Source organism: Lepidochelys kempii, chromosome 1 (assembly GCF_965140265.1).
Source record: "Lepidochelys kempii isolate rLepKem1 chromosome 1, rLepKem1.hap2, whole genome shotgun sequence".
Classification (NCBI taxonomy): Eukaryota; Metazoa; Chordata; order Testudines; family Cheloniidae; genus Lepidochelys; species Lepidochelys kempii.
In genome coordinates, this window is record NC_133256.1 from 213,381,171 (window position 1) to 213,399,002 (window position 17,832).

Sequence of the window (17,832 nt, forward strand, 5' to 3'; positions counted from 1 at the left end):
AAGTAAAAGCTTAACATTGGTCTATGTTTCCACTCTGAAAATGACATAAAATTGGCCCCTTCTTACACAGCAGCCCAGCTGCCTGTGTGTATATCACAGCTGCAGACCTTAGTGACCAGAATAAGTTTTTATTCTCTTCCCGTTGGCCCTGTAGAGTCAGCACAGCTCAGAGGCACGGCCCTGATCCTCAAAGGTATTTAGGTGCCTAATTCCTATTGAAATAATGGGAGTTAGGCACCTACATACCTCTGAGGATCTGGGGCCAAGAGCCTATTCCTTCCTTGCATCACCAACACAATTGTTTACTAAGTTCCTATCAGTTATATCTCTGCAAACCCACTGCTGATTGTGGAGATGCACAGGTGTCACCAAGACCCTAGTTTGGCAGGGAGAATCTTTATTAGTGGTGATGTTCAAAATGGAAACAGTCCAGTTTCATTCTCAGATCCCAGGCTGAGTCAGGGCCAGCAGTTAAAACATAACCTTTTTACTTGTGAACTCATCCAATCATAGAAGATTAGGGTTGGAAGAGACCTCAGGAGGTCATCTAGTCCAATCCCCTGCTCACAGCAGGACCAATCCCCAACTAAATCATCCCAGCCAGGGCTTTGTCAAACCGGGACTTAAAAACCTCTAAGGATGGAGATTCCACCTCCTCCCTAGGTAACCCATTCCACTGCTTCACCACCCTCCACTGAGCAGGTTTGATGCAGTTATTGAGTGATAATGAACAAGGAGCCCCACAGTCCCAACCTTCCATTGTGCCTCCCTTCCTTCCTGGCTCACCACTACTCCATACACTTGGCAGGCAGGGAAGAAGAGAGGCCCTGGCTACCGCCACTGTAGGTCCATATTTGCATGGCAAGGCAAAGAGTGGGCCCTAGCCCACCACTGTCTCTACCATTCTTGGGAAGGCTGAAGCCTCCGCCTACCACAAATCCCAGTCTGTGGTGTATTTGCAGAGCGCTCCCCTGCTCACTGTTGCTGGATTTGTTTACTACACTTCAAGTAGTAGGGAATGGCCCAGCACATACCACTCTACAAAGTCCTCACACACTGCTTAGTCCTTAATGAGTCATAGTTATGTCATAGTGAACAGCTAGGTGGGGAGACAGATATAAATATGATGATCTATGTATCATCCAGAGGGGATGGGATACGCTCACTGTCCCTCTCTCTCACACACACACAACACGTGAGCGGAACTCTGGTATGTTATGAAAGGGAAGTAATGATTTATTACTGTGGTATATCCTGTCCAGTGGGAGGCAGTGCCATTTTCAGTGACACACAAAAGTATTACAGCCAACTGCATTTAATATCCAGCCCAGAGCAAGCCTGATTTTCAAATGTGTCTTTATTGATCGGTTGATTTAGCCCATACAATATGAACTTTATTTTACAAGAACCTGCAGCTGGTTAGAATAACTGACACAGAAAAAAATTATCGTCATTGCCTTTTACAATATTAGACTATAGCGAAAACAGAGGTAAATGCCACAATCCAGTTAAAATAACCTAAACAAACTAACCCCAACATAAAACCCCACATGTAACAAATGGCCAGAATTATTCCCACAAACATCACGGTGCGAGGGGGAGGTATGGACACCAAATCAAACACCCCAGGTTGCAGCTGTCTCCCCCTGGGCATGCACGAGCAAGAGCATGCGAGAGTGAGAGAGAACACACGTGTAGAGGTAAGTGTGTGAGCAAGCACAAGACTGGGGGAGAGAAGTGCAATGGCCGCCGTTGCCCCCAGCATGCCTTCACCCAAAGTGATTTTTCTAACCTTCAGAACATTCAGAGCTTGTGAAATGAAAGGCCAACATGGATTTCCAACCAAAGGATAAGGAAATACCCCAATAAACAGAGAGGAGTGGAGGGAAGAGGGCTGGGGGAGAATTATGTCATGACATCCTAGACAACACCCAAGTGATCTATAATGGTATTTTGAGTGTGCGATCATCCCAGGAGGAGTATCCCATGAGGTGTGCGATGGAAGAGTAAACCTGAATTCAGGATGCAAGTAGGGAATGCTTATCTATATGTTTCTCCTCTTGTTCCCCTTTCTAAAGTAATGCGTCTCAGTCCTCACTGCAGTACCTCCTGCCAATGCCCCTCAATCCTGTCCTGCAGCCCACCCTGCTTTCCAGTCCGGGGCTTCCCACACTGCTCTGCCAATGTCCCTCAATCCTGATCCACAACATGCTCTTTTTATTCCTATCTATTTTAGTGGAACAACAGTTCAAAAAGTTAGAGAAATCTTAGGACAAATTTCACACACACATCACCAGAGGTTAGTTGCGTGTTTATTTCTCTGCTCCAGTGAATTGCTAACCCAGATTTTTCAGACCCCATTGTCACCTCCCCAGGAAAATATAGGGAGTTGGGGTAGAATCATCTTATGAAAAGAGAGTGTCTATCAAAGGAGACTGATAGCTCAATGGTTTGAACATTGGTCTGCTAAACCCAGGGCTGTAAGTTCAATCCTGGAGGGGGCCATTTAGGGATCTGTGGAAAAAAATGGGGATTGGTCCTGCTTTGAGCAGGGGGTTGGACTAGATGACCTCCTGAGGTCCCTTCCAACCCTGGTATTCTATGTCTCCCGCACTTCATCTGGGGTCTGTCTGTTCTTCCACTCCTGCTGGTCTTCTCCCCACCTCTAGGTCCCTCCCTCCAACCCCCATCAATGGAGGAAAGTTTACAGTAATTAAATTCAATTATTTTATTATTGCTCAAATTCCAACATAAAGCTTCCCCAAAATTCAACTCCCTCCCTACCCCCCAATTTGACTAATGGCAGTTCTAGGAACATCCACTGTTTGTGCAACTCAGAAGGCACTGCTTTTGCCTCACAGCTTAAGTCCTGCATGGGATGAGATCTCTCGGTACTTTTGTAAGGACAACACTGGCTCAGAAAAAAATACATATATCTAAAGTATCTGTCCTTATGTTGTTCAGACTACACCTCCCCCCCGCCCCCCGCCAATAATTACCACTGTTTGGCCACAGTGTGGTAGAATTGCCCAGCAACAGGAACCCAGGTTAGAATGTGTGCAGGGCCATGAAATACTCTGCTCTTAGAGGGCATGCAAGATCTATAAATGAGACATGGAGGGGAAGACTAAATCCAAAGGGTTTATGTACCAGGCTGGGCTGCAACAGAAGGGGCAGAAGGAGTTGGTCTCAACATGTTTGGTCGAGCACTTGAATGCAGTTTAAAATAAATTAAAAAAATCTCACCTCCCTCATCTCAGCCTGGGTAATTCCCAACCCTTGGTGAAGGAAAGGTTAACGGAGAAGTAGGGGAACTATTTGTGGGCACCAACTAAAATGAGGCTGCCCGGCATAGGGACTTCATATGGGCACGCAGAGCACCAAAGCACATGGCACACTTGAATGCCCATGCTAGATGATGAAGATAAGCATGAGAGGGACAGTACAGTATACTCACTCCCACATCCAGAGAATGTGCACACACATTACTGCCACCCAGCAATCCTTCCCTCCCTCCCCAACTACTACCTGGAAGGTGTGAGAGTCTGGCTTGCTTACCAAGGCCCTGTTACTCGCTAACAGAATTCTCACACATGGCAGAGGGCAGAACGCTACAAGGGGAAGCTCCCAGTCACACAGCTCAGAACCTTCTGTCAGCCAGTCAGATCACTCCATCGAGCCACGTCTCCTCCCTCCTCCCCCCATCCCGCTGTAAAAGTAACAATAACAGTAATAATAATAATCAAATGTGTGAAAATGATGGCATTGTATATGTGGTTCTTTTCCAGTTCTCTCTCTCCTCAATCTTCCTCCTCTCCGACGTGGATTTCCCCCTCCCCCCACCATTCCTGTCAGTCCATTATGCCTGTGCGCCCGGAGACCAGTGCTCACTCGCCATAGACACTCTCATCGCTGTAGGCCACATAGAGAAAATAGTCCTCCTCGTGGTTATCCTGGGAGTGGGAGGGGAGAAAGGAAGAAAGGGTGAGACACACTCACCATCTGGGAACGTCCCCAACCAGGGTCCATTGTAACAGCAAAAGGAAAGAGCATTTCTCTGTCACTGTCTCTCTCTCTCTCCCCCTGGGCCTTATTTCCTTCCTCCACAGAGAACCCTGGACGTGCCTGAGTACAGAACAGTAAGGTTTCTTTGTGGATGTTTCTGGTCCATACAGAGAAATGGTTTTGCCCCAAATGCTTGTGAAATAATAGCAATGGATCCTTCCATTTGCATGCCATTGAGAGGTTGTGGGAAGGGAGCTGGAGGAATGTGGCACTAAATCTACACTGGAAAAACAAAACAAAACAAACCCTGCAGCAGAGAGCCTCAGAGTCTGGGCTAACTGACTCAGGGTTGCAGGGCTTGTGCTCCGGGGCTAAAAATAGCAGAGTAGCCTCAGTGTCTTTATCTTCTATCACCTTCATTAAAAAAAAAAATCCCTCCAGGGTTACTGATGGATAATGATTGTACTCAGGGCAGTCTGAGGAAGCCCTTTTAAAAAATGCCATTATTACAGCGAAGGGAAGATGGAGGAGATTCTCCTGCTTTTGATGGAGTCACCCCATCTCAGAAAGCTGTAAAGCAGCCTGGCCAGAGACAATGTTCCTTGGGCTCATAAAAATTTCTCCAAAGGGCAAATTATTGGCCTCTAGAATGGACCAGATGGCACCAATTATCAGGTGTTCTCAAAAAGTGATTACTGGAAGGTGATCCTCAGACTCCCTATGCGGTCTTCATATACAGATTTGAAATTACACATGCTGGTCCCTGCAGTGTGCTGTCAAACTCAGTGTATTTTTCAGCATATGCACTTATTATGTTTGTTTGCCCACTGGTGTGGTTCCTCTTCCTGGCTAAGAGAAAATGTCTTTGTTTAAACAGGAAAGCAAATGAATAGGTTCTCCAGTCACTCATCTACTCATTTGAGCTATGAACCAACACACCTTCTTGGAAACAGGACTTAGCGCAGGCAAAAGACAAATGTACGTGTGGTAGCCTTACTAAAATGTTAGCAGCACATCAGTGAATAGAACAGGGGAGGCCGGACTCCCCGTCCTGTGCTCTAATCACTAGACCAACATTTCCTCCCAGGATCTGTCTTGGAAGGAATGGGACTGTAACACAAAAATGTGGACCTGCCGGAAATCTCTGACTCCTAATCTAACACCCTTACATTACCACAAGAAAATAAATTAAGCAAGCATTAAATTAATTATTAAAATTCTTGTTTCCTCTGCCAAATTCCCCATGCCCCTTGGTCTAACCATAGAATGCAACATTCCAAAGAGGGCTGGTGGAATTCAAGCAAGAGTGGAGAGTTCCATTCAAGGGGGAGCTAATGTCCAGTAGGAATCATCAGTCATGCAGTGCTTAGCTCTACAGAGTGAGGAGTTCCCATATGTAACATTATTTTAGGGTATGAGTTGTTCAGGCCACTATAGCGATAGAACAAGGAGATGGGCTGGGCTTACCTCATACAGCTGACCCATGGTAGCACTGGTGGGAGGGATGGTGTTATTGACAAAGAAGAATAGGGCATCCTCTGGCCTCAAGTGGATCCGCTTTCGGATTAAGAAGTAGAACTGGCCAACTAAAGAGGGACAGGAAGGGAAGGGAAACAGTGGAGGATGGAACGTGATTGATACAGGGATCAGAGAGTGAAAGTCAAGAGAATGCTTGACACACACAAACTTCTGCAAATGCAACCGGACATTGACTTGTATATCTCCTGCTCTCCTGGCCCTAAACCCCAGCTCTATCAGCTATCCGCAATGCTGCCCTGCAGCCCTTTGCTATTCTAGTCCTGTGCCCCTCAGTCCGGTCCCACAAGCCCCCCTGCTATTCCAGTCCCAGACATCTCTTAAGATAACATGATCACACAAAATTGTGGTGGGATTGTGTGGAGACCTGCAGTATATCTGCAGAGGAGAAAGGGCAATTTTTTAGCCAGTTGCACTTCTGAGGCGCCCAACACCTTTTTGCCCTGAAATGTGCCCCTCCCTCCCCACAGTCTGCTCAACACCTTTGGAAGAAGAAACCCTAAACAATGATATAGTATTAACAAGAATGAGAAGTTCATGCTAGAGATTGGCCCTCCAATGCAAAGTTCAGATCTTCACCTGAACTTTCTCAAAGTTCACGGTCATTTGAGTTTGGGATTTTGGTTCAACCTGTTAAAGACACAAAGGTCTGAAATGAAATTTGGATCCAGGCTGGAACTCTGACCCTCCCCACCAAAATACAAATGCCTTGGGACCTGAGATTTGATTTGGGGCTCAGGTCACTCTCAGTTTCACTGTAAGAAGAGACCACAAGTGTTATGTACAGACTAGGGAAAAACGGGCAATGCAGGAAAGAAAACAGGAACTTCAGGGTTACTACCTACCACCAGTCTAATGTCCCATCACCTGACTACCAGAGCTGGCCAATGTCCTGACTAGACCAGTATCTCATTTTCCACCATACTGATTCAGACCACTGGACACTCTAGTCCCATATCCAGACTCTGACAGCACCTTCACTTCATTTTAGCATGAAGTGCTTTAGTAAAGGGAGACACGAGGATTTCTAACCACCATATGATCAACTGACACTTTAAATCCTGAAGCTTGAAGGCCCTTGAAAATTTTACTTTAGCGATTGTCACTGCAGATGCTATTCTCATTCATAAAACACACTCTATCCTCACTAAGTATTTGTCTGAACCGTATTCCATGGGAACGAGTTCTGCAGTTAATTATATACTACAGAAAAAATGTATTTCCTTTAATTAATTTATAAATGTTTCCTTTGTTCGTGTCCCCAGATAGAATCAGACTTAATCATACAGTGACAAATCCACGGCCATTTGGAAATGGATCTTCACGACTGTCACTGCGCTATATACCATGGCCACTCAGAATTTCGTGGTGGGAGTATATAGCGATTTCACATCCTCCTGATCCAAAGACATAGGCCCTAACCACTTGAGCTAAAGGAGAATGGCCACTGGCTATTAGCTGTATTGAGGGCTATGATACACAGCTAAATCATTCTCATTATAATAAAAGGCAGTGGTCACACAGTGTTTACACAGTGTAATAGAGCCATCATCAGAAGAGCTCAAAGTACTTTACAAACACTAATTAAGCTCCACAATCCCCCTTGTGAGATAGATTTGTGCAATAAGTACAGATGGGAAATTACGTTCCAGAGAGGTTAAGTGGCTTGTCCAAGGTCATATGGCAAGTCCACAGCAGAATTGAGACTAGAATCCAGGAGTCCTTATTCCTAGTTCCCTGATTCCAACCACTGGTTGGACTTATTCCTAGTTCCCTGGTTCCAACCAGTGTCTACACTGCCTACTTGGGTCTCCCCATCCTCCCATCAAAGCATATTCTCATTATGATGATATCAGTGCAAAGAATTCCTGGGTACTTCCTCACTGGAATGCAGGAAGAAAGGAGGCAGGGTTTGTTACCTGTGAGGTCAGAAGGCACAAGGTACTTCCTCTTGTCCAGGTCAGGTACTCTTGCTTTGGGTGCCTTCTCCACAATAACCTGGAGAGGGAGAAACAGGACATGAGAATCACCGAAGAAAGCAGACCAAAAAGTATTACTGGAAAAATAAGTGGTCCCTTAAGAGAGACGGTTCTTACAGGCCCATGGAAATTCTCTCAAACTCTGCTGGGGACCAACACTCAAAAAGCCAGGGAGCTGCAGGACAGTATTGAGGGGCAGCGGCAGAGCTGTGTGGGGAGCTCAGGACTGGAATAGTAAGTATCACAGAGTAAAGTAGAGGAGGGAGGAACAGTTGCAAGGTTGGATCACAGGAACTGCAAAATCAGATCAGACTAATGGTCCAAGTAGTTCCGTATCTTGCCTCCAACAGTAGCCATTATCACATGCTTCAGAGAAAAGCACAAGAAACCCCATAACAGAATAGCCAGCCCCCACAGGAAATTTCTTAGTAACCCCAATTACTAAGTGGTTAGTTTATATATATAGCGAACATGAAGATTTACATTCCTTATAATTATTTTATCTGACCTAATGTAACTGTGGATGTTCTAATTATCCACATAAATGTCCAGACCACTTTTTAAATCCTACTAAGCTCTTGGCCATCATAATATTTTGTGGCAATGAGTTCCATATGCTAATTACCTGTATATGTTGCATAAAAGAATATAAAGAGAAGTAGACAAAGTCAAACAGACAAAGAGGTCCAGAACGATGGAAGCAATACTTACAGGTACAACTGGACAAATATTTAACCCCAAATCAATTAGTACTCAAACAGTAGAGAGAGATGTGGTGGTTTGAGCAGCTTCCATGAAAACTTAACGTTCCATTTGAAATTTTTTGCTGAGCCCGGGAAGCTATTCAAAAGTTAGATAGAAATTTCCCTGGCACTATCTGATTTCTCTGGAGAAACATGGAGGCAAGCAATTTCATTTTTTACTTTGAGCATGACTAGTAGAGATTGATAGGCCATTTAGCTTCAAGATGCAACCATTCACCCAACGCCATCTGGACTCATTTTCTTAGAATGAGAGATGGAATTTTCTGTGCTTTTCTTGCAAGTCAGAGCAAGAAAAACCTGGCCCAAATTTTCAAAAATGGCATCTATTTTTGAGTACCCAATGTGAAACACCTACAGCCTGATTTGCCGAGGTGCTAAGCTCTCACAGCTCCAGCTGACATCAGTGGGAGTTATAGATCCCCAGCAGCTCTGAACAAAAATCCAGCTGACACACACTTAATGTTGGTACATGAAATCACAGGCTGTTTTTTCAAAATGTGGGTCCTAGCATCTCTGTAAGTTTGGAGACTTGCCTCCCCCAAGATACTGCAGATGTGTGTGGCGAGTGGGATGTCTTTGTGGGTTTGGGTTAGCTTGGGGGGGGGGGGGGTGTACAAAGGATGTTGTAAATGTGTTGATGTGAGGAGGATGTTGTGAATGGGGGATAGTTTGGAGGTCTTGTGTTGTGTATTCAGCATGTGAAGAATGATGGTTTAGCATTCCATCTCCTTAAACACTTGTCCCCCTCGTGGTATTGCTGGATGTAACTCTGTAGTGTGTGTCTGGGGTGGGGGGAGAGTTGCGGGGGGAAGACTAAAGGAGTGAATGACTGTGGGGCTAGGGTTGCACTTTTCCTTCTTCCCTCCAATTTCCCAAGGCACCGACAAAGAGAACCTTGTGAAAGCAGCAATGAGATCACCTTCTTGATAGGAGGGTGAATCCCAGCATGATTTTTACCTTGATGGGGAAGAACGGAGAGGTCACAAGAAGTGTGGGGCTTGGGAGGAAGAAAGGATGGTACTGGGATTACTAAATCCTGGAAAGTGTTGAGGTCCAATAGAGTTTAACAGAGACTACAATTTACAAGGAGATAGGAATGGGATGGGGATGTTTGGTTGATTGAATAGCTGTTGAAGCCAATTTGTCTAAATAATAAATTTCCCAGGTGTCCATTCTCAGGGACCTGAAACCTTCACAAAAGAGCCATACTCCATTCAAACTGTTCCTGGAACTTTATCTCCACCCCTCACCCTCAGCAGTGATTCTGATCCCAAAGGTTTGACAATCTGTCTGCAGAAAGATGGAGAGACACCTGGTAAAGGAAAAACCAAAGGGCACATGCAGATTATCTTCTGATTGCCACTGAGTGGTGGTTGCTGTAGCGTGGGAAGGTGCCAATACGCTTGTCTCAGCTAAAATGCTTAGATGTACTGGGTGCACTGCAGAGTAAACAGCTGAAGGGACACCATCATCAGGGATCTCGCTGTCAGGAAAGGCAGACACAGAAATGATTCAAAGAAGCTTGCCTCGTGTCTTCAGTTATTGCCTACACAGCTCTGTCAATGATTTTGAGGATGGTATTTTCCACTGTGGCCAGATGGACTTCCTCCTGCTGTTCCAGTCCTGGATCTCTGCACACAGAGTTTCTCCTTCAGTTCACCTTAACCCACAGCATACCTTGCTATTTTAGTCCTGGCCTCCCCCCACAGATCAACCAATGCATCTCGAGCCTGACCTGCCTCACCCCTTGCTATTTCTGTTCCAGCCCCCACGTAGCTCTTGCAGAACTTATCCATCATTACCCACAGCACAACCTGCTACACTAGTCCTCTGACTCCACCACAGATCCTGACCTCACTCTTGACCTGTGGCACCCTGTATTATCCCAGGCCTAAGGCTCTGCACCTCATTCCTGATTAGCAACAACCCCCACCTACTACTCCAGTCCTGTGATCCACATATACCTCTGCCACTGCACTACCTTGATTCTGACTTGCATAAACTCTTGCAAGTCCAAGCATGGGGCTTCGCCTAAGGAATAAAATGGTGCTGAATTGCAGCAAAAATGTGTGGCAAGATTTTTTCTTTCCTCTTGCGTCCACGGGGGATTCTAGACTATTTTGGAAGATCGCCCCTGAATGCTAAATCTAGGACAGACATCTCCAGTGGGGATGGAAAGAAAGAAGATTTTGAAAATATTTAATAAAAAGGGACCGCAGAAATGTAGTCAGTTTAGTCCATTTCCCTTTCTTAATTATTTTCATAAAGACAGAAGTTTTCCATAAGCACTCCAAAGGGACTTCAGGACGAGGAAGCACAGCTAGGCTGGGAGAACATGACCTTGTTTTCTGTGTGATGTTTTTTCCACAAAGAGAGGTCAAAAGATTGAGTGGTTGTTATCAATCTTCTCTTATATGCAAGGACAAGAACAGAGTAAGGTTGTATTGAAAAGACAGGCCAAAAGAAAATAAAGCAAATAAAATGAAAGGAAGATCTCTGATGACATCATACAGGCCCTCCAGTTTTCCATGAAGGTTATATGACTAACTCACATATTGATTTCCACCATTTTTTGCAAATAAAATGGTTAACTTCCCTCCCCACCCTGCAACAACGTACACACAGACTATCATAAAAAAAAGATGAGCAGCGTTTTTCCCTGCTAAATCGCTGCAGATCATGGATGGAAGGGGCAGAGAGATATACCCTATCACCTATTTACATATCAAATCAAATGGTATTGTTCTTGGTATATAACAATATAATAAATAGATACAGGTATATAAACACAGATCGGGAAATAGACAGCAGATTTCAAGCAGATCAGGACATAAAAAATACTAATAACAACAAACCCAAATCCTCTTCCCCACCCCTCCCCCTTTAAATAAATAAACCACAGAACATTTGATAAAACCAAGGCCACACAAATTGTCTGCAAAACATAATCAGCACTGCAAGCCAAGCCCAGGAGGCAGCAATCAGTACACTACACGATGATACAATTATATATTCCACTCACAGGGACCCTGTCTGGATATTTCTTTCTGATTTTCTCCCCTTCTTTTTTTCTGTATTCAAAAGGATGATCTTCTTTGTACTGGAACTTCATGTTGTTGGTCTTTTTTGGTGTCTCAAGTTTCCCCTTTTGATGCTGTTGTTTCTAATTATAAAATATATTTGTATGTATTTAAGGTGTCTTCCAAAGCCCTAGATATCAGAGATAGTGGTTCACAGCAAATTCTGAAGCGGTCTGAGGTTCTTTGGCGTTGCTCTAAATTCTCCTTGTGGCAGTTTCCCAGGCTGCAAGAGACACAGCTGATCATGAAATGCAAACAACGATGTAGCAAATTGGGCATTGTGATGTCACGGGGAGAAGCTTCCATCATTCTAGGCAGCACCATCTCACCTGTAGAATAGGGAGGAGAGACTGCACCTTAATTAAATCGTATTTGCACACGGCTGTTAATGAAATACACGACGATATACCTGGAAATACGTAGTTATCACCCGTCATTGCATCTCTGAAGATACGGCCTTTCAAACCCTTTCAAGTATACGTTAAGAATTAGGCCTCCCCCCTTGCTCTGTGTCCTATGGCTTGAGCCACACGCTACTGCTACAAACAGGCTTCAGGGCTAAACCACTCCGTGTGCAAGGGGAGGATCATGGGCTGCAAAACAAAACAACACGCAGCCCGCCAGCAACAGAGTCTCCGTCTTTGCAGCCTCTCCGCGGCCTGCCAGCATTTCCAAGCCACTAGCAGGGACATCTGGAAGGGAAGGGAGCGAGGGGCAGAGCAGGGGGCGCAGAGCGTCAACGGGGGGAACATGGGGGGGGGGGTTGGGGGTGACCAAGCGGGACTGTTCTGGTCTGCTGGGTCTACGCAGGGTTTTCGCCCTTCCCCGGCGCGGGGCCGTCTCCCGGCCCGCCTCTCCGTTTCGGGGCTGCGCCCCTGCGTGTTTGCGTCTGTTGCCCACGGTGCGGAGCCCGCTGAGCAGAGCGCGGCAGCGGGCGGCGCGAGAGCGGGCCGCACGCGCGTGTGGCCGGCTCGCGGCGGGGCCCTGGTGTCGTCACCCAGCTGCCGGGCTCAGGGCCGCAGGCTCGCGTGCCCGCGAGACCCCGCTCATTGCGCCACGCCTGGGCCTGGGCCGCGGCCGCCCCTCCCCCAGCGCCGCCGAGAGGCTGCTGGGGGAGAGAGCGCGTGATCTGGGTGAGTCACACACCTGCCACCCCGCCGCCACCGCCTCTGCCGACAGAGCGGGCGAAGGGAGAGAGGCAGCCCGCCCCGCGCTGCGGCCCGGCGGGAGCGGGGGCTGTGCGAAGGCGCTGGCAGCCTCGCAGCTGCGTCCCCCGCCCCGCATCAGTCGGGGACTTCTGAGCGCAAACCACTTGGCACGGGAGGCAAAATATGAGCTTTAAAGTGAAGCTTAATGCTGCCTCCGTGGGTGGGGGGGAGGATATGTTCAGAAATAAAAGTGCCATCTTAGGTTTGTTTGCATTCATGGGATTCACGGAATGTCAGGGCTGGAAGGGACCTCAGGAGGTCATCGAGTCCAACCCCTGCTCAAAGCAGGACCAACCATCAATTTTTGCCCCAGATCCCTAAATGGTCCCCTCAAGGATTGAGCTCACAGCCTTGGGTTTAACAGGCCAATGCAAACCACTGAGCTGTCCCTCCCCCCTAAATCCATAATTCAGAAGTGTTTGGACAACTAGCAGTCCTTTATGACAACATTTCTCAATCCAGAAAGTCTCCCATATTTTTGAACAAATTACTAATCTGACAATTTGTACTAGAAAGAGTCAGCTGTGTTACTAGAGGAGAGAGCACTTAACTGTGGCTAAGGAGACCTGGGATGTGGTCCCAGTTTTGCCACTCGCTTGCGTGGCCTTGGACAAGTAATTTCACCTCCCTGTTCCTCAGTTTCGCTATCTGTAAAATGGGGACCATACTGATCTCCTTGGTAAAGCGCTTTGAGATCTGATGAATAGCAATGGGTAAGACTCATGTATTATTACTTTTCACTGTTCCTTATTCAGTATTTGTTGTTCATTCACATTTAAAATAGTTCAGTCATCCAGTTAGGGTGCAGAAACTGTACAACCAGTTCAGGTGACCTGCTAAACAACAGACATTGCAAATAGTTTAAGTGAACATTTTGTAAACAAGCTATAGGCTGGCCATTATTCATCCAAGGTATGCCGCAGACATTTGTAAATAACAAAGACATTCCAAGGAAATCAGTATCAGTTCACAAGCCAGTTACTAACCAAGAGACTCTCTTAATGAATGGGTCAGCCAGCTCAAATCATAAATATATATCAGGTTTGCAAAATTATTGCAAAAATGGATCTGCACATGCACAAATTTTACTTGCTTACCCAGTGCCATCCAGTGATGTTTTATTTGTCTATCAAAATGTATTCACCCATTAAATTTAAGAATTTAGGAACGGCCATACTGGGTCAGACCAATGGTCCATCTAGCCCAGTATCCTGTCTTCGGACAGTGGCCAATGCCAGATGCTTCAGAGGGAATGAACAGAACAGTTAATTATCAATTGATCCATCCACCTGGGACGTTAAGGCTGAAAGGGTTAAGCAACTAGCAGGCTAAATGACCTAAATTCAAACTTTTAAGGCATATTAGAAAAGTATATAAATGGTAATTAGGGCTGTTCTTTATAAATAGCTAACATAGTTATATTAAATAGACTAGAGCTTTCAAATGCAAACCTGTATTGTTAGAGAATTAGAGGTAATACTAATTGCATATGTTTACTTGTATCTTGTTAAAGTTAGATGTTAACCATATAAACAGACGATTCCTATCTGTGACTATATCTATTGATTCAGAGCTCAAAAGGGAATATTAACATTTAGATGAAACTTGGGTGTAATAATGTCATTGTCTATATTTTTCTTTAAGTTTGTAGTAAACTGTCTGTGGACTGCTTAATGGATAATTACCTTATGCTAATGAATGCAACTAGTTACCTGTGTATACATAGGAAATAGATTATTCTACTTCAAAGCCACAGTGCTTCACCCAAGGAACACCTGCTGTCAAAAGGCTGTCAATTGCCTGCCAGAGAACTATAAAAATAACTCTTGAGCCCTGATCTTGTTATCTCAGATCTGCTTAAGCTTCATCAGGGGAAGTTTGAGTCACAAGACTGAGGTCCCCAGCTCCAGACTGGGTCATCCTGATATGGGACGTTGAACTATAACCTATGGAACTTATTCTGAAAGAACTTTTTGCAACTCTAAAGCTCACTATCTCTGTTATGAAACTGACCTAAGAACTTTATTCATACCTGTATGTATAATTATCATTTAACCAATACTTTCTCTCTTTTCTTTTTCAATAAGTTTAGTTTAGTTAATAAGAATTGGCTGTAAGCATTTATTTAGGTGAAATCTGAAATATTCATTGACCTGGTGAATAATGTGTCTGATCCTTTGGGACTGGTAGAACTTCCTATATGATGAACAAGATTTTTGGTAATCCTCATCATATTTAGCCTGGCTGTCTGGGTGGGAGCCCAAGGCTGGGTTGCTTTAAGGGAACTGTATTTTTGGCATCTGGGTAACCAGTAAGATGATATAGAAGCTGTTCTGTTGCTGGATTGGTGACTCAAGTATTAGAAGAACCTCAGGTTTTGGGGATTGCCCCATTCTTTGCAGTTTGCCCTGATTGAGCAATCTCAGAGTGGCCCCACGGGACCTCAGTCAGACCACCACAGAGGAGCAGAATTTTTTAAGGGCTGATTTATATCCCCTTATTTTAATTAGTGTAAGTGGTTTTAGTGTCGGATGAAACAGAGGCATAGAACCAAGACCACACCCCAGATATGTAGCAAAGCCAAATGAGAACCCAGCTTTCCAGAGTTCAAATCCTGTACCCTGTCCACTGAACAAAACGGCTAGACGTCCCAGAAGACTGAATTGTTTAGTTTGTGCTTTCACTTCTGATTCAGGAAATGGGCGGAGATTCTGTGAGATGCTGGTGGACATTTCTGTGGTATTTTCTGACACCCGCTCCCCCCAGGCACCTGACATAGTAGGAGGAGGACACCGACACGTCAGATTCAGTCTGCTTTTTGGAACAGGACTATAAGCATATACTGGTGGGACCACATCTTGCAGACCTGGAATGACCAGCAGTGGCTCCAGAACTATCTCATAAGAAAGCTACATTTCTGGAGTTTTGTGGGCAGCTTGTCCTCAAGCGTAGACACCCACATGATCTGCTCGTCCAGAAGAGGGTTATTGTCACTGTCTGGAAACTGGCTATCCCAGATGGCTACAAGTCCATTGCCAACCAGTTTGGTGTTGGAAAGTCAACTGTGGGTAAAACGGTTTCTGAGGCAATCAGGCATGCAGTTTATCACAAGGTGGAAGGCATAAAAGTTATTCCTGAGGTAATTGCTGGCTTTGAGAGAATGGGGTTTCCAAACTGTGCTGGGGCCATTGATGGGACTCGTGTGCCCACAGTTTGCCCTCCTCAAGGAGCACGTGAGTGCATAAACTCCAGAGGCTGCTGCTCCATTTTTATGCAGGTCCTTGTGGACCAGAGAGGCTGATTTATTAACATCAACATGGGCTGCATTTTAAAAATGTATGATGCTAGGGTTTTCCACCAATCAGAAGTCTACATTCATAGACCGAACGGGACTCTATTCCCTCCAAATGACATTGTCGTAAATGGAATTACTGTTCCTGCCATTATTCTGGAGGACCCTGCATACTCCCTTTTGCCTTGGTTTATGAAATCTTATGCTGATAGAGGCCCTAGCAAAACAATGTTGAATTACACTCTCAGCAGGTAGAGAAGGGTTGTTGAATGTACGTTTGGCACATTGAAATCCCGTTCAAGATGTTTACAGACTCATTTGGATTCCAGTGTCATCAATGCTGTCTGCATCACCATGGCTTGTTGTGCTCTTCACAGACTTTGTGAAGCCAGAAGTGAGCCACTTCCATTACTGTCATAGGTCCATTCAGAGTAATTGCTGAACGGGTACCCTCAGCCAGACAGTGCATCTAACGCTGCTGGAGCTGGATGCATGTGGGCTAGAGAAGCCAGGGATGCTTTGTGCACCTACATTATGGACTAGCATGGGACAATGGAAGAAGGAGAATAGCAATCTCATGAATGTGCTTGTGTGTGGGGGAACGAGCTGATGGATTGGGCGGGGGGAGGGGGGGGTTCAGTGCTGCGTGGTTGGGGTTGATTGCCAGGCAATGTACTTATGAGTGATCTGCCTGCTTATCAAATGGGGAAGTGGAAAGGACAGGTTGGTTCACAACATGGATTGATGCAAGGAAGTGATTGATGTAACCAAGTGTATTGAGCAATAGTATTTCCATACTAATTCTCCCTGATTATGTGTTTACCTTTATTATTTGAAATACAAATTGTATGATTTGATGTAGTGATAGCAGTAAACTTACTTGATAACATAAACAGCTTTATTTATAAACATGTATTAGGAGAGTACACTATTACCCTATTGGCAGGCAGGCTAGCTGCCATTATCACACCAAATACAAGCAAAAACAAAACCTTAAAAAAACCCAAAGTGCATGAACAAGTGCAAACAGTGAACCATGTACAAGATAGAAACCCCCTGCTGATCCATGTCCTTAGCCCCACGTTCTTTCTTTTTCCTTCTACATTTGCTGCCTACTTAGTGCAGGGGGTCGGGGGCATCCACAGAAGAGGGGGTCACTGTGGAGGTCTCCAGGGGGCAAAGTTGTACTGCCTAGCTGCTCCTAGGGACCCTTGCAAGAGCCACCCAGCCATGGAGTTGTCCAAGCTGGTTCTGCACGGCAGCCTAGGGTACTGCCGAGGGGACTCAGGCTGTGGTGTGGGTGCAGCAGGAGCCAGTACGTTTGCAGCCATTAGTAATAGCAGATGCTCAGACAGCTCTTTCTGCTGAGCTCTGTCATCTTCCTATAGCTGCTGTCACTGTTCCAGGAACTGTGAAGCAAAGGTTTGCTCCTGTGTTGCAACCCTGTCTTCATGCTGTGCAGCCAGCCCGAGCCTTTCCTTTGCCTCTCGCCATGCCTTTTCTCTAGTTGCAAGTCCCTCTGTTTCCTTAGTACTGGACCTTCTTGTTGGCCCTTTGCAGAACTTGATTCTTCAACCATAGGTTCATCACAGAAACGCTTCCTGCTGGTACCGCAAATGAAGGTACGTTGACCCAGGCTTATGCTGCAGCGTGAGTGAGCTGTGGAGGTGCAGCCTATAGAGGTTGGGGGGCCTGGAATAGGACAAGACACAAGAGGTTATTGTCTCTCATAGATCAATATAGGAGCACAGAAAAAATCCTTATGGAATTTGAAGGACATAAAATGTTACTCGGGCTGAGCAGAGGAAACCTGGTCCCAGCACCTTCCCCAACGACCCCAACCTGTGTCCAGCCCAGGGCCGCTGCGCTCTCCCTGCCAAATTTATCTGCAAGGGAGGGATCTGTCCTTTTCCCGCTGTGCCTCCCTCCCTCCCCCCGCACCTGGCACATTTCCAGCTCCCCCGGTCC

General features: G+C 45.7%; 1 protein-coding gene across 2 annotated transcripts; it reads right to left on the reverse strand.

The window, feature by feature from the left end:
- Nucleotides 1-1,339: 1,339 nt before the first annotated feature.
- On the reverse strand, nucleotides 1,340-12,444 carry GABARAPL1 (GABA type A receptor associated protein like 1). 2 transcript variants are annotated; one of them, XM_073313038.1, is made up of 5 exons: nucleotides 11,774-12,444; nucleotides 11,307-11,693; nucleotides 7,461-7,539; nucleotides 5,473-5,591; nucleotides 1,340-3,953 (listed from the first exon to the last, which is right to left on the reverse strand). In XM_073313038.1, the coding sequence occupies exons 2-5, from the start codon at nucleotides 11,394-11,396 to the stop codon at nucleotides 3,888-3,890; spliced, it is 354 nt and encodes a 117-aa protein (XP_073169139.1). In that variant the 5' UTR covers nucleotides 11,397-11,693; nucleotides 11,774-12,444; the 3' UTR covers nucleotides 1,340-3,887. The 2 variants fall into 2 exon arrangements, with proteins under 2 accessions (XP_073169139.1, XP_073169133.1); XM_073313032.1 differs by having other exon boundaries at nucleotides 11,307-12,444.
- Between the last annotated feature and the right edge of the window lie 5,388 nt (nucleotides 12,445-17,832).

What these genes read in the sequence shown, in the direction of transcription:
- GABARAPL1 (XM_073313038.1), bottom strand. Translation starts at nt 11,396, where the DNA reads ATGAAGTTCCAGTACAAAGAAGATCATCCTTTTGAATACAGAAAAAAA. An exon ending in AATATCCAGACAGGGTCCCT is followed by an intron (nt 7,540 to 11,306) that starts GTGAGTGGAATA and finishes CTCCCTCTCCAG; the next exon opens with GTTATTGTGGAGAAGGCACC. An exon ending in TGTGCCTTCTGACCTCACAG is followed by an intron (nt 5,592 to 7,460) that starts GTAACAAACCCT and finishes GTCCCTCTTTAG; the next exon opens with TTGGCCAGTTCTACTTCTTA.